General features: G+C 46.3%; 1 protein-coding gene across 2 annotated transcripts in view; it reads right to left on the reverse strand.

Moving 5' to 3' along the window:
* Positions 1-23112, reverse strand: part of RABL3 (RAB, member of RAS oncogene family like 3) — a 44048-nt gene that overhangs the window by 4072 nt on the left and 16864 nt on the right. The window contains exons 4-7 of one of the 2 annotated variants that reach the window (XM_030534306.1): positions 8252-8366; positions 6549-6699; positions 4238-4309; positions 100-138 (exon numbers count right to left, since the gene is read on the reverse strand). In XM_030534306.1, the coding sequence (XP_030390166.1) occupies positions 100-138; positions 4238-4309; positions 6549-6699; positions 8252-8366 (377 nt within the window). Of the gene's footprint in view, positions 1-99; positions 139-3477; positions 3861-4237; positions 4310-6548; positions 6700-8251; positions 8367-23112 lie in introns of those variants that run through there. The other variant, XM_030534316.1, reaches the window with a different exon arrangement.

Raw genomic sequence — 23112 nt, forward strand, 5'->3', positions numbered from 1 at the left:
CCATATTTTAAAGGTCAGGGCCTTGTCAGCCAACAAAACCCACAGGTAGCATTGTACCCCAAAAAAAAAAAAAAAAGCCAGAGGAAAAAATCTACAGACCTGATTACCGTCTCGTGACAAGTATCTCTTCTCGATGACCTGGGGGATGCAATGAGAGAAAGAATTTAGCAGGTGTAGCATGTACATACCATCATAATGCGATTAACACTTTAAAGACATCAAAAATTGGGATACTCCATTCTCGAATGACAAATCATGACTCCAGACTGCCTGTGCTGGAGGATGCTGTGGAAGCAATTGTCATGGTATAATTCCCAAATCTGAACCTTAGCGTCCAAAATATGGGTACTAGCATGTATTCCCCTAAGCTCCCCCCTCTTTACCTCCTCCCAGATCTTTCCCGCCCTGGGTACACTAGGAGATCACCATGATTCAACTCTGTGAATCTAACACAAAGAGGAAATTTACCTTTCCCTCCCTCAGGGCAATACAGATTCAAGCTCCTTGAATGTGACACAAAGAGGAAACTTATCCTTCCCTCCCCTCTGCTCTCTTTCCCTTCTCCCCACCAATTCCCTGGTGTACACAGACTCAGTTCCTTTGAGCCTGAACTAGGAGAAAAAAAATCAAACAGGTCTTAAAGCAAAGCTTTTAATAAAAAAGAAAGAAAAAAGTAAAAGGTTTATCTCTGCAATTTAGATGGTACACAGTTACAGGGTCTTTTAGCTTATAGAAAATGGCTAAACAGCCTTATCCAGGAAAAATACAATTTAAACTATTTCCAGCAAACTACACATTTGCAAATACAGAAAAACAATGTAAAAGCCTATATTGTCTTTCTACCGCTGTACTTACAATTGGAAACAGAAGATTAAAGAGCCTGGAGATTCGTGTGGTCACTCAGAGCCCAGAAAGAGAACAGCCCAAGAACAAAGGACCCAGACCCAAACTTTCCTCCACCCAGATTTGAAAGTATCTTGTCTCCTGATTGGTCCTCTGGTCAGGTGTTTAAGGTCACTGTTTGTTAACCCTTTACAGGTGAAAGAGACATTAACCCTTAGCTATCTGTTTATGACAGCAATACCCTCACTACAAGGGGCAAGAAGGAGCAGCTCATATTGCTCTACTGCAAATCCCTATCCCCGCCCCCTCCCTCAAAAAAAAATAATCCTGGCCGAATTCTGGTGTTTGTAAGAGAGAGTTGATCCCCTGGCTCCCCAATGCCATCTCCATCCCCTCCTCAGGGAGCACTAAGTGGCTTGACCAAAGCATTCCCACTTGCAATTTGGCTATTTCCAAATTTACCCTGACATTTTTTCTCTGGAGAAGATGGGTGGGAAATAAAGTACAAAGTTTTATTCCCTGAGGTTTGTTTTAACCAGGAATAGCAGTGCTGGGCATCTACATTTAGCACTCACTTCAGTGCTAGCAAAGGGCAGTGCAAACCCACCAATCTGCACAGGGTCAATGGATATTTGCTAGCACGCTACAACACTTCAAATTTTAGTCCAGTTTCATTGTTCTAAGCAGATACCATGGTCAATGTTTCACACAGAATAACTGTTCTCAGGAAATTTCCAACACTGAAGAATAGCTACTCAATCCCCTCCCCCACCTAGAGATTACAGAATTACAATTCCAGAAGTTATCAAATCTCAAGACATCAGTTGCAAAGTACACCTCTACCTTGATATAACGCTGTCCTCGGGAGCCAAAAACATCTTACCACGTTATAGGTGAAACTGTGTTATATCGAACTTGCTTTGATCCACTGGAGTGCACAACCGCGCCTCCACTGGAACACTGCTTTTGTGTTATATAGGGTCACGTTATATCGAGGCAGAGGTGTAAATGAATGAGGAAAAAGACAGATGAACATTAAGGCTGGGGAAAAGTCACAGGAGGCTGAATAGGAAGGAGGCTGTGAAATCCAAAAAGTCTGCTAGACTGAAGAGACCATTATTAAATATTTGCTCTCTACACAAGTACTTATAGACTGTAATCAAGTCACCCCTTAATCTTCTATTTGTTAAGCTAACTAAATCAAGCTACTTGAGTCTAGTACTGTAAGACATGTTTTCTAATCCTTTAATCAAGGATTCTCTTATCTCTCTGAACTTTCTCCATCTTTCTTTGATTGTGGACACCAAAACAGAACACAGTATTCCAGCAGTGGTTGCACCAGAGTGAAATTCAGAGATAAAATAATCTCTCAATCTTGAGATTCCTGCTTATGTACCCAAGGATTTGGCCACAGCATTGCACTGGGAGCTCGTGTTCAGCTCTTTATCCACCATGACCCCAAATCTTTTTCAGAGTCACTGCTTCTCAGAACAGAATTCCCCTCCTGTAATTATGGCCCACAATGTTCCCTCTAATTTTTTACATCCATGTGCGGAATAAATTTTATGTGCACCAATATGGAGGTGATGTGTGGTGGCGGGGGCCAAGGGGTTCAGAGTGTGGGAGGGGGCTCAGGGGTAGGACAGAGGGGTTAGGGTGTGTTGAGGGGTGTCAGAGCTCTGGCTGGGGGTGTGTGCTCTGGGGTGAGGCTGGAGATGAGGGGTTGGGGTGCAGGCTGCTGGGGCAGGGGAGAGGCACCTCTCCCTGGCTGCGGCAGCTCTAGGTCTGGGGCCACGGGACAGGCGCCTCTCCCCGCTCCAGTCTAGACCCTTGTTGCTGCGTGCCTGCATGGCCCTTGATAGCCTGCTGTGCAATCGTGCAGATTAGAGGGAACTTAGGTGGCCTGTATTCTTTGTTCCTAAATATTTCCATTTAGCCCTCTAAAAATGTATAGTGTTTGCTGGCACTCAGATTACCAAGCCATCTAGATCATGATGTATCAGTGACCTACCTTCTTCATTATTTACTACTTCCCCAATTTTTGCTGCTGCTACAGTGCTCCTGGCTCAAGGAGCAAAAGGCCAGAATCAAACATCAAAGCCAGACTCCAGCCCCCACACTCATTCTGTTTCCATGGGTGAATTTCAAGAAGCAGGGATGATCAGCGGGGTAGAACTAGCTAGGAGTCAGGCATTGTGCAGTAGGGACCGACAGAACGTTTCCCATTCACCATTAAATTTTTTCATGTTTTGGGGTCCCCATATAACTCAGACAACAAAACTCAATACTGACTTACACAGTCTCTGCTGTCAGAGTCTTCAGTCTCATCTAAAATGTGACTTAGTTAAGTTCAACTAACAAACTCTTTGGCAAGTCTGTAATGCAGACCAGTATTAGACTGAAAAGCTTTTCAGGGCAGGGACTGTCTTTGTTATATGTTACTCTGGGGGGGATTATGTGACAAAAAATTAAAAATTCTGCACCAAAAAATTAAAAATTCTACACACACTATTTTAAAATTCTTCAAATTTTATTTGTCAAGATAACACTACATAATCACATCAGTTTCAATTATTTTGGAAATTTATTTCAAAATACCATCACCAAATACGTCTGTAACAATACAGACACACACAAAATTCCCCCAAAAGTAGAGAGTTAAAGAAACCCCTATGACAACCCACTTTCTGTTTCTCTGCTCCCTCCCTACCAAAGCCCAGCCAGGGGGACAGACACCCATAACTCCCACCCCCTGCACAGAGCCCCAGCCCAGACATCTACCCCTCCTGCCCCTCAGAGCCCAGGGATCCAGAGGGAGAAACAGCCTGATGCTCAGTCCCAGGTTTGTGTAGAGTTCCTGGTGCGCTGCCATCTCCTTCCCTTAGGGCATGCGGGGAACTGAAGCTGCCAAGAACTATATACTCTCTTCTTTTCCTCCCCAGTGTTTTCTATGTGCAAGCTGGGCTCTGCCAGGTCCAGCAGCCCCTAAAGGCGGCCAGCAGCACTGCAGCCCATTTCTGTGGGGGGAGAGGAAAATCTGCAAAAAACAATTTCTGCAAAATTCTGCATTGCACAGTGGTGCAGAATTCCCCCAGGAGTAATGTGTGTATATAGCACCTAGCACAACACCTAGCCCTGGTCCATGATAGGGTTCCAAAGTGCTATTGTAATACAAATAGCAAATAATAGTAATATATTAAATAAATAATTTAAGGGAGATTAGTCTGAGAACCACCCAAAGCCATTTTCACTTGCAATTTCACACAGGATTTGAACCCAGTTCTCAAGAAGTGGCAAGTAAGAGCAGGAGCCCAACTATGCTGTTAGCTCTCAGTATACAGACAGGGTTAATTACATAAAACAAAAACAACAAATGTAATTGAATTTGCATCACCTTATCAAAAAACCTGCTGAGCTTGACAGCATTGGATGAGCCTGCAGCCAGATAGCGGGGATTGGTGCAGTCCTGGAACACACAAAAGGCAACTCACAATTAGGAACCATGTAATGCAACATTCTTTAAGGAGCAGGAAAGCTACTGAAAATAACCAGGTACTCAGCACAACTCTTCATCTTAAACAAAATGTTTTCTCAAGGTGCTTGATTTCCATAGAATGCAAGAACATGCAATGACAGGCCATATCAGTGTCACTTTAAGAACGGATAACCTAATAAGACCTGGCTTGGTTTTCAACCATTTACAACAGCTGAAATATTTGGTTTTGCTGCAGTTAGTCAACCAGCAGAGGGAATACAAGGAAATCAACAAGCCCTCTTCCCAGAACCATGCAGACATGACCACTGAAGTAAACATGGCAAACCCATACTAACTTCTGTTCCAAACCCATTTGGAATGACATGGGGGGGGGGGGGAGGGGCGAGAAGAGGAGATATCAGTGACTTCCAAATGGAAGAGGAAAAACCTGATTGGGAAATGATTAAAAATAAAAAGTTTCAGTCTTTTAAATAGGATTCTACTCACAAGAGGTAGCTTCACCCCATTCCCAAAACTCTGTGTTAAAGGAAACTTTAGAAGACCCACTTCAAATGCAAAATCTAAACTAAGCTGTTTGTAACAAGCAGCAGCCTAACATTTTTTAAAGGCACAAGAACAGAAACCAAAGGTCTGTTAATAGCATAGCAAGAGGTGCCCTCCACAGCAGTGGTTCCCAACCACGAGCACTGGGGCATCAAGCTCTAACTCCTGGCACTCTAGTCTCTCCTCCTTCCCTTTATGCTGAGTTGCTATACTAGGCCTGAGAGCACTACTGTTACCCACTTCCCATTTGACTGCATGTACTCCCATAACAAAACATGGACTCCTTGTTCTAAGGTTTAGGGCAGCTCAAGCTCATCTGCAGGTTGAAATACACACAACTGAATGGGTGGTTGTGGGCACAGTTGATGTCCTAGTCTGAAGTGGCCTGAGTAGGCCATGAACCATTTGTCTGCAAGCTATGCAGAACGATGTGGTTAGGGTAGCTCCTAGGATCTTGTGCTGAGGAACCAATCAGCTGATAATTCACAACAGCAGCAGCACTGTAAGAATATTATGAAAGTATTGAGGGTGCCTAGTAATCAGCAGAAACAAGGAAGCCTTCTTGTTGAGGAAGTCTATGGGAAAGACTTTTTCCTGGCAGTGGCTGCAACTTCCAGAAGGAACAATTTAACGGTAATGAGAACAGATCAATCTCAGACCAACTAATGATTTTTCCTCACATTAAAATGCAGAAATCATCGATGTGACTGGTGAGACAGAAATCCAGATTCCCTGTTTGTACCAGTACAATTGGAGTGCCTCTCACTATAAAGTTTACTGACAAAGGAAGTCACTCTGGATGTTATCCTCTTCAAAACCCAAGAGGCACAGGGAAGCAAATACATCAGAGCAGCTTTCTAGTCCATGTCAGAGAAGTAGATCCTCAGTGCTAAATACAACACAAATGATTCTTGATACCGATCAGCCAGTAATGGGGTTGGGAGACAAAATAAATAAATCAGCCAAAATTTCTTGTAGAGTCCCAAAGCATCAGCTTTGTAAACATGAGCTAGAATTTGATACTTGCCCATTAAAAGAGCTGACAAAAAAAATCTTCAAAAGAAAATTAAGTGAGCTAGGTGCTAAGGAAAGGTGTTGGTTTTACAGCCCTGGAGACTGAAACCTTCTGTTCCCACAAAAAAGATACAGAAGAGGAAGCCTTCCCCATAATGTCTTAGTGTTGTGTCTCAATATTGAACTAAAGATTCATCTCAAATCATTAAGAGGGAAGTCCAATCTCCAAAGCCGAGATGCAGGCTGAAAACTTCAATACTATATCTGCATTCCCCAGACTTAACTTCAGCGAACCATTATACATCCAGCCACCGATTTTGCCCAGGAAATGGTATAGCTATAAATGAGTGTAGTCTGTATTTGCTCAAAAGAAAAGTCAGTGGCAGAACTGAGAACAGGACTCCCATCCCCTAACCTCTAGGCCATCCTGCTGACTCCCCACAACCATTTCCTTTCTATAACTGAAAGACATCTATTATTTCTCCACAGTGCTAGCAAGGGGTATGACTAACCAACACTGTAAGTGACCTCAGTGTGATTGATCAGCCAATCACCAGTAGTCTAGTTCCTGTAATTGGGATCTCATGGTTTTCTTTGCCGGAAAACATCATGCACAGTCAAAGAAAAACAAACTTCTGGCAAAAATACTAACCAGATTAATCTCTTCTGCATTGAAATCCTCAGCCAGGAAAGCTGTTCTTGTCAAAACTTCATTACGCTTAGTCTCTGGGATCTGGTCCAATTTGGTTCCTATTACCAGCAGTGGAATCTGGTTATCAGCAAACTGTTCACGGTCATAGTCCCTGTGCAGTGAAAAAACAGAATAATACAAACCTAGATGAGTGCAACAGAAAAAGGGAACCATTGCCTACCCTTTCCACTCTAGGTGGGTGGAAGATTCTTGGATACTGTGTTCTGACGGCCAAGAGTGTTTTGCGTCTGGGGCTTGGGGGAGGGTTTCTGCAGTTGAATCACACTGCCTGTTGGGAGAGTGGAAACAGATATGGAACTAGTAATTAGCACCTGAGACATGGGTTGGGGCTTTTGTCTGAAGAGGACAGGGTGGGAAGCAGCAGCTAAGAGATGAGTTGGATCACAATGCATGAGCTGGAGAAGAGCAGGAAGGAAATGGTAGCTGAGAGGCTGGTTGGGTCACACTGCATGTTTGAAAGGGAGAGGAGGAGAAGAAAGGAACCAGCAGCTGGGTTGGGTCAGGGCTCCAGTCTGGGAAAGGAAAAGGCAGAAGTAGCTAGCAGGCTGATGTGACCATGTTACAAAACAGAGAGAAAAGGAAAAAAAGGGAGGGTAAATGTGGATGTGATGCAGAATGCTGCTTCCCACGCACCCACAGTATCGGAAGACACAATGCAGGGCTAGATGGATCATTGGTTTTACCCAGCATGGCCATTCTTATGTTCATGAAACAAAAGAATGATACCATATCACTCCCATCATTAGAGAACTACCCTGACTCCCCATTCATTTCAGGACCAATTCAAAACTCTCCTGCCATAGTTTGAAAACTCTTCATTAATTTGTTTCAGCTGGCTTCACAGGCCTTTTCTCTGGCCCACCACATAAACTAGCGAGAGAACCTTCTTCTTTGCAGCCACATAGAATGTGGATTTTGGAGGACATGTCTCTATCCTGTGTTTAAAATAGCAGCTGTGCATCTGTCTGTGGGATGCATATAATTGGGATTCTGACCCCTCCCCCCCAATTCCATTGCTCTCACTCTCATCTGTGAGATTTTTCCAGGGTTTGAAGATCTTCTCCCTTATACCTGTAACAAGGAACAGGGGAAAACAGCAACAAATACCCAGTTAGATGGTGCACCACTGCTGAAAACATATTCTGTGAATAGATTTCTTTAGCAAGGCTTCGAAAAATCCCACTAAAGAAATCTGCAAGATTTAGTGAGTTTCATTACTCCTCACACAAAAAAATCCCGGTAGGACATGGAAACAGCCACATATTCATGAGGATTCCTGCTAGATGGCCCTGAATGCCACAACGCAGCCATGGAAGACTTTGAGGTAGCAGGAAATGTACCTGTTCCCACATAAGCCTTAACAAATATGGAAGAAGCAATACAGAGACATGCTCCCCTGACCCCAGGCTACTCTCAGAAAACCCAAGGATCTAGCAGCAGTGGATCTGGAGATGGAACAGCAGTACCATTTCTCTTCCACAGTTCCATAGCTCTTCTCAGCCTTCTCAAGTACAACCTAGCCTGAGAATTCTGCACTTGGTCAAATTTCCTGTGGATTTCAAGTGGCCCTAGTGATAAGGAATGAAGAGTAATATGACAACTAGAGTTATGTGTCTGATACTGGGTGCATGTTGTACACTCACCCATTCGTCACCAGCACTCCAGTTGGAGCCACATCTCGATTAAGTGCTTCCAATGACCATCGATACAAGTTCTGGGAGGACTTCTTGTTGGTTAAATCATGCACTAATATTATGCCTAAACAGAGAGTAAAGACAAGACATTCCTTAATCATAAGATATTTTCCTAACCTCACCTATACAGGATTCACAGACCAGGAAGCTCTGGAACTGAGAGAAGAGAGAGCCTCACATGGAGTCAGGCTGAAAACATTAGCAAGAAGGAACTGTTTGGTACTACTTTAAATTGTCTTGTCATTATGGAGACATGGTTAAATGTGCTATAGTTAAATGTGACCTGAAAAAGAGGGTGGAAGGATTGGCTTTGTGCCTTTCCTTTTTTTTTTTTGCTTCTAAATGGTGTATAAAGTAAGGCTAAAAGAACCTCCACCCATTCTGTTTTAACGTTGGTTGTTTTTTTAACTTTAGAAGTATCAGGAATGCCAATTTTTGTCTTGTCTTTTTCTTAAGCATTTGAGTTAAAAAGGCATAACAAAAACTACAGAGTTTTAACAATGTATCTAAAAATCCTCTTCCTTCACAATGAATTAGGTTGCAATTGTTTTACGGTCAAGGCTTGTAGCCCTGCCAGGTTTCCTTTATAAAACTCTGTTTTCAGTTGCTTATAATTTTGTCAAACTGTAACCATTTGGGCTGAATTTTTCCATGCTGAGTGTCTGTCTCAGGCTGAATGTAGAATAAATTTTGAATAGTTCAACCAATTTCAGTAATTTCCAAGAACAAGGCTAGGGAAAATATGTTGTTTTGCCCGTAATAAAAAGTAGCTGGTGAACTTTTCTTTGAGAAACTAGTGCCAGCATGCTCTGGAGCAGGGACTTGCCTTTTGTCATTCTTGTCAAAATCTGCCCAAAGCAGGCCATACTATAAGCCTTTGGAAAAAAAAACAACAAAAAACACAAACATAGTTCACACATGCTTCACAAAGACTTCTTAAATTTTAGTAGCTAAATTCTCCAAAGATTTCATCCACACTGGGCATGCATGAGCCTAGGCTGAGCAGGACCGTTCCCCGTAATTGCAGCTCCGTTCTGCTGCAGGCTGGGTCCAGGTCTGAGCACCAGAACTGTAAGCAGGTAGCCTGTGTCTCCTGGGATTTCAATGACCCTCCTGCTGGCCACAGGCAGCATGGAGGAGGAAGCTGCTTGATTTAAATGCACAGGGGATACAGGACAGACCTTCTGGGGAAGGGTGTGGGGGGAAGTAGACTGGGACTAGGAGCCTTGATGTGAGTAGAAACTGAGACTGGAGTGTGGCAGGCGGGGAAATGGAAAGTGGAACTGAGAGTTCAGATGGCGGGAGACTAGGCCTGGGGACCAGAGGGAGACTAGGATTAGAAGCTAATGAGGAAAGGTACGGGGAGACAGAAGTTGGGGGGGAGGGAGAGAGGGAGACTAAAATTGGATGAGGAATTGGAGGACAAGGAAAAGACTGGAACTGGCTGGACAAGAAGTCAGGGAAAAGGGGATACTGGGATTGGACAAGGAACTGGGGAGGAAAACTGGGACTGGGAGCCAGTGGGTACAGGGAATCTGCATGGGGGTAAGGGGGCAGTGAGACAGATCAGATGAAGAGCCAGGAGAGGGAGAAATGGAACCTCCTTGGGGACAAGGAGCTGGGGTGTACGGTTAAGGTAAGTGGGAATTGCTGGGCAAGAAGTCTATGACTGGGAGCAAAGACTGGGACCATTCCTCTGCTGTCAGCAAATATCTGTGAAATCCACTGGCAAAGTATCCCATCCTCCTCTAGTGCTGGTCCACATAGAGGAGAATAACCTACTGTTGCTATCAATTACTCTATTAGTTCAAATGGCAGAACTCTGCAGTGATCTAAAGGTTCCAACCTGCTCATGACCCATGTGGATAAATAAATATGCCACAAGATGAATTTTCTGTTTTTCAGTTGCTGTTTTTTTAAATTTAGAAAGTTACACACAAAAAACTGCATTAAAAACATAATTAATAGTATTACTCTGGGGGAAAGTTCTAAGGGCTGTGGTATACAGTAGGGCTGACTAGATGATCACAATAGTCCTTTCTGGCCCCAGAACCTATGAAAATTTATGAAAGTTACAAAGTCAAGGACTCAAAAGTTAAGAACTGCCAGAATTAAAGTTGCTGGTGCAATCATAATTTAGCCCCCTTGTGCACATGAATTATGATACAGTCTTCAATTACATCATCACATACAGTTTGTTCTACAGGATCCCAGCCTGATTCAGTTCTCATAAAGGACCTTCTCTGAGGGTGAAGCAGGACTATGCAATGATGGAGACTATTGTCTGTTGGGCCCCTGCTTCATTTGTTGCAGAAGCCTGGAAGACGTGTGGTGAATTAGGCAAGAGACTGCAGGAAGAAAAGGGATGGTCTCATAGTTAAGGCAGTTGATACTGCCCTGAGAACTGGACTCTAGCCCTGCCTCTGCTACATTAGTTCCTGTGGGGTACTCAGCAAGTCACTTAACCAAACTTTTCATTAAGTGGTTATTAAGGCATGTATTATTCCGCAAGCTCTGGGTGCCCGAATTGAGTTCTTGGGGTCTGATTTGCAGAAGTGCTAAGCATTCACAGCTGCAACTCAAGTCAATGGGAGCTGTGCTCTGAACATACAAAGTGCTATATAATTCTAAATATTCTGGAAAAATCAAGTCCTAGGGATCTCCAACTGGGCAAAATTATTGGATATTTTTTTACCTTAATCTCACCGTATTTCAGTTCCCCAGCTGTACAATGGGGATATTAATACCCCCTTGTCTCACAATGGTGTTGTGAAAATACATTCATTAACGTTTGTGAAGCAATCAGATATGAGTAATACCAGTGATGAACACCAAAGAAAAGCACACGAAGAAATAAATGATTCAGTCTTCAGAGCAGAATTTGAATAGCATGGAGTAAATAAGCCCTATGGCTGGCTACACATTGAACAATGAGAAAAAAATAAAATATTGAATAGCTGCTCACTGTGTAAGTGCTGTCCATTCTACACTCTGAATGAGCCAGGAGTCCTGTAAAAAAATAGTATATGATCATGTAATTAAAGACTGTATCATAATGCATATGCACAAGTGGGCTGAATTAAGGTCGCACAGGCAACCTGAATACTGGCATTTCCTAACGACTGTGTGCTTGACTTTGCAACCTTAAAAAATAGTCCTTTATCATAGTTTTTGTATATTATTACATACATGATGTCATACTTCCAAAAATTCTCCGTTCTTCCATAGAGTCACAGAGCAGACAAGACCTGATTTTCTACTGTTAAAGAAAAACCTTTCAGCCTTACTTCATATATCACAAAGGGCAACCCCTCAGTTTTTCATTAGCAGATCATTGTTAAGGTAGTAATCACATTTCCACAATAAGCTCTCTTTTTGCCCCCCAAACTCCTAAGAAGTCCTTTCCAACTCCAGATAGGTTTGGGAGTTTGGAGATAGAAGAGAATTTTCCCCAAAACAAGAGGTGAATTGACCCAGATGATTCTGAGTTGCGGTAATCAGAAAATGATTGGCTGGATTTTCCGGTCTGCTACATTCACTCTATGCAGCAAAAGGTGAATATACTCTGCTGGATACTCCTCCTAGTGAAGTCCCCTTGTGTAGGGGGAATCTCTTGTGTGAAAGAAATGGAAGTGGCAAAACCACCTCCTTCACAAGCTCTTCCGCCTTTTCCTGCCTTTCATAGTTTACCAAATGGCTGGTAGAGACATGCATAAATAAGATTTCCTGTATTTAAAAAAGTTAAGCTTCTGGTCCTTTTTCTTGCCAAGATCCTTCAAACTGTAAACCCAATGGTAGGAAAAATTACAGGCCAGTCTCACTAGTTGTTCTCTTGTCAGACACCCACCTCTCACAGGTGGAGCTCCTCACTCAATTCGCAATTCCTGGCAGCAGCCAGCACCTTCTCCTTCTCCCAACCTCCTGCCAAAGGAGACAGGCACTTGTGGAATGCCCCAAGGTTTCTCCAGAATTTAATATGTAATTTAATTAAAAACAAGGAGAGAGCACTGAACACCCACATGCACATCCCATCATGCTAAGACTTTTCCATTTGTTCACAACATATGTTCCACAACCCACAGCTATGGAAAGCTTCTTTCATGTGTGTTCACCTGATCTCCCACAGACCTCACCCATCTTACACACTAATATTATGCCACCTTTCCATCAACACACCTGCCAATACTCCAAGACCATGCTACAAATGACCTTTCCCACCAGTGCCAGATAGGATCAAACAGTTTCATTGCACCCAGGATATTTGACAACCTTCTCTCCATCCAGTGAGGCCCACTGCACAAGCCCATTCTCCTGGGAAGAAGAACTCAAAAAAGGACAGTACAGAGACATGAAGCCTGATACAAGAGAGACCTACAGTGATGGGCACTCTTCCAGGGTGCCACCTGATGTGCTGGGGTCTCACTGAGCCCACCTGTTCTAACAACCTAGATTCTCTTTACTCTATGCTGCTATGACAGGCTCTCAAGTCCCCTTCCAGCACACACATAGGTAGGGACACGCCCAGCTGCAGAATCACACGGAGTTTGCAGTGAGCTGTGTGTGGGAGGACTCAGCTTGGGGAACTGCTCAGCACTGTGGTGCACACACCCTCTGGAGTGTAAATCCAAAATTATATTGTCTTGTGCTGTATAGAGATTTAGATAACATAAGCTTATGAAATTTGCCACCTCCCTCAATGTGGAGGAAGATATGCACAGCTTTATGAGCCCCCATCATGAATTGCACAAACTGGGTTTTGGAATAAACAAAAAGCAGGTTTATTAACTACAGAAGATAAATTTTAAGTGATTACAAGGGATAGCAAACAGAAAAAGCAGATTACTGAGCAAATAAAATAAAACACGCAAACTAAGTTTAATATACTAAGGAATACTGGCTACAAAATAATAATTTTCACCCTAAATGTTGTTTCAAGTAGGTTACAGGGTTTCTTGAAGGTAAACGGCACTGCTTGCAGCTTAACTCTCCAGGGATTCCTTTTACAGGCCGATCTGTCTGGCCTGGGCTCCTACCTCCTCCAGCTTAGTTCCTTGTTTCTTCAGGTGTTTTCAGCAGTCTTCTTTCTTGGGCAGAGAGGCAGTGGAGAAGAGCCAAAAATAACTCACTCTCCAGCCTTAAATAGGATTTGCATATAGTGGGAATCTTTCGTTTCTCAGTTTTGACCCCCTTCCCGTGGAAATGTACCAGCATTTCAAGATGGTATTCTGTACCAGGTGACATGATCACATGATCCTGCAATGTCAAAGCAGCATCCCAGGAAACTTCTCAGGAAGGAGGGAGATTAGTATCTTCAAAGTCCTATTGCCCTTCCCAATGGCCCATCCAGGCTGATTGCCTATTGTCTGGTGGGCATTCCCCAAGTACACACACAGCTGTAATTGTTACATAGTCAATATTCCTAACTTCAGATACAGAAATGATACAAGCATACAAACTGGATAATCACAACCTTTCCAATGATACCAGACATGACCCATCTTGGATAAAACGTATCTTAGTTATGCCATTTTCATATCATAACAATATTTCTATGAAGATTATGGGGCATAGGGTCACACCTACCACCTACTGACTATTCAAAACCCATCACCTGTCCACAAACCAGCAGATGCAACAAAGCCACAAGGACTCAAGTTGAAGCTCATTAACACCAGACCTGTAGTAAACAAACAGCAAACCATACACTAACTACTTCATCAACAATGAAGCCCTCAATACAGCCTGCATAATCAAGGCCTGGATGGTTTAAACTGCAAGCCCAGTGTCTCTGAAACTGCAGTTTTTCAGCCCATCATAGGCCCAGAAAAGACAAGAAGTCAGAACTGCATTCATCTTCTCTTCTCACATCAAATCCAAGAGGCACCTCAGTAAGATAAAGTCAATAGAATTCATTTGTCTAGTGATCTAAACCACAGCCAATACTAATATAGCTTGATGGTCTGTAAATGAGCATGAAAAGACTAAAGGTTTCATAAAGGAGCTGACTGATACTTTGTCAACAGTGGTGCTGAAATACCCTAGACTTGCAAGGAGATTTCAGCATCCTTCAGTTGGAAAAGCCCAAACTTTCACGTCCTCATTTGCTTCTCTGTGGAATCTGCAGTCTAACCTACACAGGGTGTCACACCCTGGATTTGGTGCTGGAAAGGACATGCTGTATTTTCATACCTAACAAAGAGGCTGAATCCCTGTGTGACGGGTTCGGTCACAGAGACTTCCCTTGAGACTGTCACTTGATGAGCTGGGATACCACTGAGAACAACCCTCCTGCCAGAACAGGGGCCCCTCCACTCCTGTCTTGCTGAGTTAGACACTCCAGTTACCTCTAGCACTCCAGTTACCTCTAGCACAGACCCAAAGATTGGGCCATGTCTCTCTGCAGTTCACTGAAACTGAGATTCACTCAGCCCAGGGGCTTCTCAGTTAACATGGACTTTCCGAGTGCCCAGTGTTCAGCCTTTAGGGCAGCCTGAACCTCAAATAAATCTGTTTTACTCTGTATACAGCGTATACAGGGTAAATTCATAAATTGACCGCCCTCTATAACACTGATAGAGAGATATGCACAGCTGTTTGCTCCCCCAGGCATTAAGCACTTACTCTGGGTTTATTAATAAAAGAAGTGATTTTATTAAGTATAAAAAGTAGGATTTAAGTGGTTTCAAGTAAAATCAGACAGAACAAAGTAAGTCACTAAGCAAAATAAAGCAAAAACACGCAAGTTAGGAAACATTAAAAAACTGATTACAGGTAATATCTCACCCTCAGAGATGTTCCAATAAGCTTCTTTCACAGACTAGACTCCTTCCTAGTCTCAGCTCAAGCCTTTTCCATGGTACAGTCCTTCTTAGTTCCAGCAGACACCTCAGGTGGTAAGCAGGGGTTCTCTCATGAGTGGCAGCCCCTTTGTCCAGTTCCACCTCTTTTTATAGCTTTGGCACAAAGCAGGAATCTTTTGTCTATGCTTGTCCCCACCCCCGCCTCATCAATGGAAAAGTACAAGAATTAAGATGGATTCCAGTATCATATGACTTAGGACCCGTCTACACTGGCAAGTTTGTGTGCAGTAAAGCAGCTTTGAGTGCTGTAACTCCTGAGGTGTACACACTGCCAAGCCACTTACTGCGCAGTTGCAGCACTATAAAAAAACCCCATCCAGACGAGAGGCGTGGAGCTTTCTGCGCCAGGGCTATAGTGCTGCGGTGTCAATGTAGACATCGTGGTGATTACGGCACTGTGATTGGCCTCTGGGAGATTTCCCACAATGCCTGCTCTCACCTCTCTGGTCATCAGTTTGAACTCTACTGCCCTGCCCTTAGGTGACCAACCATCAGTCCCAGCCCATAAATTCCTTTGCAAATTTGAAAGTCCCCTTCCTGTTTGCTTGGTGATGCATACCTTGGTCTCAGCACATCTTTCCAGGTGGCTAGGCCTGCTCCACACACCAGGCGATTCTCCCACTTGGAGAAATGCTGAGCTGCTAGACCTCATCGGCATTTGAGGAGAGGAAGCTGTGGAGTACCAGCTGCGCTCTAGCCATAAGAATTATGATACTTATGGACAGATTTCATGATGCATGATACAAAGGGGCCATGACTAGGACACATTGCAGTGTAGGGTAAAAGTGAAGGAGCTGTGGAACACCTACCATAAGGCACAAGAGGCAAACTGCCGCTCCGGTGCTCTGCCCACGAGCTGCTGGTTCTACAAAGAGATGGATGCGAAACTCGGTGGTGACCCCACCTCCACTGCAAAGGCCCCTGTGGATATTTTGTTGGCTCACATGCCAGTTGAGAGCAGATCGAGCCGGGAGGAAGAAATCTTGGACGAAGAGGGGAAGGGGGACCTAGAGGCAGAGGATGACTCGGAGGCCAGAGATGCATGCAGTCAGGAGTTCTTTTTTACCCTGGAGGAGCCTAGCCAGTCACAGCAGTCAGAGCTTGGCAAAGCGTGAACAGGAAAGGAGGCCCCTGGTAAGTGGATCTGATTATGGGAATTGATGAAGCAAGCTGTTGAGGGCAGGAGGGTTGCAGAAAAGATGGTTACTCACCTTTGTAACTGTTGTTCTTCGAGGTGTGTTGCTCATATCCATTCCAGTTAGGTGTGCACGCACCGCGTGCACGTTCGTCGGAAGATTTTTATCCTAGCAACACTCGGTGGATCGGCTGGGCGCCCCCTGGAGTGGCGCCACCATGGCACTGGATATATACCCCTGTCGACCCAACCGCCCCTCAGTTCCTTCTTGCCGGCTACTCCGACAGTGGGGAAGGAGAGCGGGTTTGGAATGGATATGAGCAACAAATCTCGCAGAACAACTGTTACAAAGGTGAGTAACCGTCTTTTCTTCTTTGAGTGCTTGCTCATATCCATTCCAGTTAGGTGATTCCCAAGCCTTACCTAGGTGGTGGGGTCGGAGTGAGATGTGGCAGAATGCAAAACTGCTGAGCCAAAGGCTGCATCATCTCTAGACTGTTGAACCCAGAGCATAATATGAAGCAAAGGTGTGGACCGAGGACCAAGTAGCTGCGCGACATATTTCCTGGATTGGTATATGAGCCAGGAAGGCAGCAGATGAAGCCTGAGCCCTGGTAGAACGTGCGGTGAGATGGCCCGAGGGAACACGAGCAAAGTCATAACAAGTGCGGATGCACGCCGTCACCCAAGAGGAGATCCTTTGGGAGGAGACAGGTAGGCCCTTCATTCGGTCTGCCACTGAGACGAAGAGTTGGGGCGTTTTACGAAAGGGCTTCGACCGTTTGATATAAAATGCAAGCACCCTACAGACATCTAGGGAGCGCAGTTGTTGCTCCCATCGTGATGAGTGCGCCTTTGGGAAGAAGACCAAAAGGAAGATGTCCTGATTGATAGGGAAGGTCAATACCACTTTAGGGAGGAACACTGGGTGTGGTCGCAACTGCACCTTGTCCTTGTGAAAGATAGTATATGGTGGGTCCACCATGAGCACCCAAAGCTCAGAGACTCGTCTGGCCAATGTAATGGCTACAAGGAAAACTGTCTTCCAGGACAGGTATAGCAGCGAGCAAGTTGCTAACGGCTCGAATGGTGGAGACATAAAAGTCTGGTTAAGACCAGATTGAGGTCCCAGGTAGGGGTAGGGCGACAGACTTGGGGGTATAGGCGCTCCAAGCCCTTGAGGAACCTGGAAACCATAGGGTGTGAAAACATGGAGTGGCCACTCTCCCCTGGGTGGAAGATAGAAATGGCCGCCAAGTGCACCCTCAATGATGATACCGCTAGGCCCTGCTGTTTGAGAGACCAGAGGTAGTGCAGGATGGTGGGGATTGAGACCTCGGTGGGAGTAACATTTTGCGTTTTGCACCAGCAGGAGAAACGCTTCCACTTGGCCAGATACGTAGACCGAGTGGAAGGTTTCCTGCTATCCAGGAGTATTTGTTGTACAGAGGCAGAGCAGCGTAACTCTTGACTGGCTCAACCACGCAGGAGTCATGCCATGAGGTGAAGGGACTGCAGGTCTGGGTGGTGAAGTCTGCTGTGGTCCTCAGTTATGAGGTCTGGGAGAAGAGGCAGGGTAATTGGGCTGGCTATTGACAGGTCGAGCAACATGGTATACCAGTGCTGCCTGGGCCACGCTGGGGCGATCATGATCAAGTGAGCTCTGTCCCTGTGGAGCTTTAGCAGGACCTTGTGAACCAGCAGGAACGGTGGAAAGGCGTAAAGCAGTTGGCTCGTCCACAGTATCAGGAAAGTGTCCGAGATCGAGCCCGGGGAGAGACCTTGGAAAGATCAGAACATCTGGCATTTCCTATTCTCGCGGGAAGTGAAGAGGTCTATGCGGGGAAATCCCCACTTCCGGAAAACAGAATGAATAATGTCCGGATGGATCGACCACTCGTGAGAGCAGAAGGATCTGCTGAGTCGATTTGCCAGAGTGTTCCGAACCCCTGAGAGAAAAGGACGCTACCAGGTCTATCGAATGGGCTCTACAGAAGTCCCAGAGTTGAATGGTTTCCTGACAAAGGGGGGAGGACCGTGTCCCCCTGTTTGTTTATGTAATACGTGGCCGTTGTGTTGTCTGTGAACACTGAGACACAATGGCCTTGCTGATGCTGTTGAAACGCTTGGTCACGAACGTGCAGACAGCCATGTGACCCAGGAGGCCGAGACAAGTTTGAGCCGAAGTGGTTGGGAATTTTTGTAGGCCTTGTACGATCGATATCATTGTGTGAAACTGCGGCTGTGGTAAGCAGGCCCTGGCGAGATTGGAGTCCAGAATGGGCCCAATTAACTCTATTCTTTGTGTGGGAACCAGAGTAGATTTCTCTAGGTTGATCGTCAGGCCTAGATGGAGGAATAGGTCCTTGACGATGCCCACGTGTCGCGTTACTTGGGTCTCGGAGGCCCCGCGAATGAGCCAATCGTCGAGATATGGGAAGACATGTATGCGTCGACGATGGAGGGAGGTGGCGACTACGGCCATACCCTTTGTGAACACTCTTGGGGCTGTGGAGAGGCTAAACGGAAGGACCGTAAATTGGAAATGTTGACAGTTGACCACAAACCTGAGGTACCGTCTGTGCGGAGGATAAATGGCAATGTGAAAATACGCGTCCTTCATATCGAGGGTGGCATACCAGTCTCCAGGATCCAAGGATGGGATGATGGTCCCCAGGGATACCATGCAGAACTTCAACTTTATCAAGAACTTGTTGAGTCCCCGCAGGTCTAGAATTGGTCTGAGACCTCCCGTTGCCTTGGGGATTAGGAAATAGCAGGAGTAGAACCCCTTGCCCCTCAAGTCCTCCGGAACCTCCTCTATAGCTCCCATGGCAAGGAGGGACTGTACCTCCTGCAAGAGGATTTGCTCATGAGAGGGGTCCCTGAAGAGGGAAGAGGATGAGGGGGGGAGTGGGTGAAATAAACTGAAGGCGGTATCCAAATTCTACCGTGCGTAAGACCCAACGGTCTGAAGTTAGTTGGGTCCACGCAGGGAGGAAAGAGGAAAGGCGGTTGCAAAAGGGAGGGAAAGGATCCTGTTGAACAACTGGTACGTCACCCTCGGGCACGCCTTCCGAAGTTTGGTTTAAGTCCCGCGGGTGGTTTGGCGAGGCCGTGATTCTGACCCTCTTGGGGTCCAGACTGCCGTCTACGATTTACTCGGCCACACCTCCTGCCTAAGTCCTGCTGCTGTCTAGGCGGGGGGTAAGGGCACTGAGGCTGGGGCCGGAAGGGTCTGCGCTGAGTCTGCTGTGTGTGCATCCCGAGCGAGCGCATTGTCCTATTGTCCTTCAGACTCTGCAGCCTAGGGTCAGTCTTTTCCGAAAATAGGCCCTGACCTTCAAAGGGCAAGTCCTGTATCGTATGCTGCAATTCAGGTGGAAAGCCTGACACCTGAAGCCATGATATTTGCCTCATGGTAATTCCTGAAGCCAGAGTTCTGGCTGCAGAGTTGGCTGCGTCTAAGGAAGCCTGGAGAGAAGTTCTCACCACCTTCTTTCCTTCCTCCAAAAGGGCCGCAAACTCTTGGAGCGAGTCTTGGCCGACTAGCTCTGTGAATTTCTCAACTGCCGCATAGGTGTTATAGTTATAGCGGCTAAGCAGGGCTTGTTGGTTTGCCAGCCTGAGTTGGAGGCCCCCGGCACAGTAGATTTTACGCCCCAATAAATCCATGTGCCTAGCCTCCTTTGCTTTTGGGGCAGGGGCTTGCTGGCCATGGCGCTCTCTTTCATTAACCGATTGGATGACGAGGGAGCAGGGTGTATGTACAGGTATTCGTACCCCTTAGAGGGCACCATATACTTCCTCTCAACTTCCTGAGCCGTGGGCAGAATAGATGCTGGAGACTGCCAGATGGTATCAGCCTTCACTTGGATCATCCGAATAAATGGTAAGGCCACCCTTGTGAGAGTGTCAGCCGACAAAATATCTACCACCAGGTCCTCTATCTCCGGAACCTCCTCCACCTGGATTATCATATTCAGAGCCATCCGTCTCAGGAGGTCTTGATGTGACCTTAGGTGAATTGGAGAAGGGCCCAAGGAGGATGTCCCCACCACCGCTTCATCTGGAGAAGCGGAAGAGGAAAGGCCAGGGACAATCGGGTCCTCCGTTGTCTCACGGACTTGGGCAACGTCCGGCTCCGGTGGGACCTGAGGGTCTGGTGCCCGAATGGGAGCATCCTCCGTAGCCGCAGCAGGGAGGCGGCTAACAGTAGCCTCTGGCACCCAGTGCTCCGACAGTACGGAGCGTGATGGCACTGGAGGGCCACTTTGGGCTTGATGATATGCCCAAGGCGTCCAGAAGGACCACTAATGAGGTCCTTGGTCTTGAGCCTGGGTCTCTTGAAAGACACGGCTGGGAACATCTAAGTCATGATCTTGTGCATAGGAAGCACTGTCGACATGGGATGACATAGATGCATGACGAGACGGCCAAGGAGGAGCTGAAAACTCCTGAGAATGGTCTCCACCCCTGGGTAGTCTGTCTGTACGCTGCAGCGGAGAGCGGTACCAGGTGCTATACTGGTAACGGGAAGGAGACAGGGACCTGCGACCGGAACAGTGCCAGGAGGTCAGCCGGGACCTTGAAGCTCGATGCCGGGAGCGGCTGAGAGAGGCGCGGTGCCGTGAGCAGTGCCAGGAGCTTGATCAGTACCAAGAGTACCAGGCCGGTGAACTGGGTCTTGAACGGTGCCGCGAGTGCGACCAGTACTGAGATGGAGAACAGTACCGGGACTGCGATCGGCGTCGGGACTGAGATAGGCGATGGGACCGAGAACGCTGGCGGGACCGCGATCATGATCGGTGCCTCTCAGCAGTGCCGACGGAGGATGGTCTCAGTAGGGCAGGTTTGCCTATGGACTGTATAACCCGCACTGGCCGGGGGTTGAGGCAGTGCAGACTCAGTCAGTGCAATCAGTTCTCTTGCCGTAGAGAAAGTTTCCGACGTGGAGGGAATAGTAAGCTCAACCACGGCACATGCCGGGGAGCTGTCAGGCACCGGATTCGACGGCTCTTGCGGGACCGGAATCGACAGTGCTGAAGTTGTCGGTGCCACGGCAGTTGTCGGTGCCGGGTGGTCTGACTTAGGCAGGTGCTCCGACTGCAGCGTGGACACGGACGCGGCGGGAGTCTTATGTTGTTTTACCCGCGGGGAGAGGGAGTGGTGCCGAGCAGACATCTGGGCCGGCGACGGTTGGTGCTGAGGAGCCTTAGTGGTACCGGTGCACTCCAGTGTCGAAGATGCACTTCTCCCCGGTGTGGACTGTCTGGCGCTCAGTGCCGATGGTGGAGGAGTGAGAGCTGCCTCCATCAGGAACTGTCTAAGATGAAAGTCTCGCTCCTTTTTGGTCCGCGGCTTGAAGGCCTTGCAAATGCAGCACTTATCTGCAAGGTGGGATTCCCCGAGGCACTTAAGGCAGGAGTCGTGAGGATCTCCTGTAGGCATCAGTTTGTGACAGGCCGAGCACGGTTTGAAACCCAGTGAACCGGGCATGGGTCCCGGCACGGGGTGAGGGGAAAGGGCTAATCCCCGAATCCCTCTTAACTATATACACTAACTATGTTAAAGAAAATAATAAACTAACGGCAAGTATAAAAATTTTGACCTATATACACAATAACAAGGAGAAAACTACGAGTAGCTAGGGAGGTGGAGATTAGCTAAGCCGCGCTCCACTGTTCCAATGACCGACACAGGCGGTAAGAAGGAACTGAGGGGTGGTTGGGTCAGCAGGGGTATATATGCGGCGCCACCCCAGGGGGCGACCAGCCGACCCACCGAGTGTTGCTAGGGTAAAAATCTTCCGATGAATGTGCACGTGGCGCGCGCACACCTAACTGGAATGGATATGAGCAATCACTCGAAGAAGAAAGCAGGCTTGTCTCCCTGTCATAACTATAAAGGGAAGGGAACAGCCCTCCTGTGTACAATACTATAAAATCCTTCATGGCCAGAGACACCAAAATCCTTTTACCTGTAAAGGGTTAAGAAGCTCAGGAAACCTGGCTGACACCTGACCCAAAGGACCAATAAGGGGACAAGATACTTTCAAATCTTGGTGGGGGGGAAGTCTTTTGTTTGTGCTCTTTGTTTTGGGGGTTCGTTTGCTCTTGGGACTAGGAAGGACCAGACATCAATCCAGGATCTCCAAATATTTCTGAACCACTTTCTCATATTTCAAACTTGTAAGTAACAGCCAGGCAAGGCGTGTTAGTTTTATTTTTGTTTTCTCAACTTGTAAATGTTCCTTTTTGCTGAGAGGATTTTACCTCTGTTTGCTGTAACTTTGAACCTAAGGCTAGAGGGGGTTCCTCTAGGCTATATGAATCTGATTACCCTGTAAAGTATTCTCCATCCTGATTTTACAGAAATGATTTTTTCCTTTCTTTCTTTAATTAAAAGCTTTCTTTTTAAGAACCTGATTGATTTTTCCTTGTTTTAAGATCCAAGGGGATTGGATCTGGACTCACCAGGAATTGGTGGGGGAAAGGAGGGGGGATGGTTAAATTCTCCTTGTGTTAATACCCAAGGGGTTGGATCGGTGTTCACCAGGAACTTGGTGAAGAAGTTTCTCAAGGCTACACAGGGAGGGGAAGGTTTTGGGAGGAAAGGGGATGTTCCAGACTGAGGAAGGTGGATGGTGGTAGCAAAACCAGATCTAAGCTGGTAGTTAAGCTTTGAAGTGTTTATGCAGGTCCCCACATCTGTATCCTAAAGTTCAGAGTGGGGGAGGAACCTTGACATGGTGATAGCGGTGGGATCATTTTAAACAAAAGGCCAGTAGGATTTTTTTTTCTCCTTTCTAGCTG

The sequence above is a fragment of the Gopherus evgoodei genome, chromosome 1 (genome assembly GCF_007399415.2).
Source record: "Gopherus evgoodei ecotype Sinaloan lineage chromosome 1, rGopEvg1_v1.p, whole genome shotgun sequence".
NCBI classification, from domain to species: domain Eukaryota; kingdom Metazoa; phylum Chordata; order Testudines; family Testudinidae; genus Gopherus; species Gopherus evgoodei.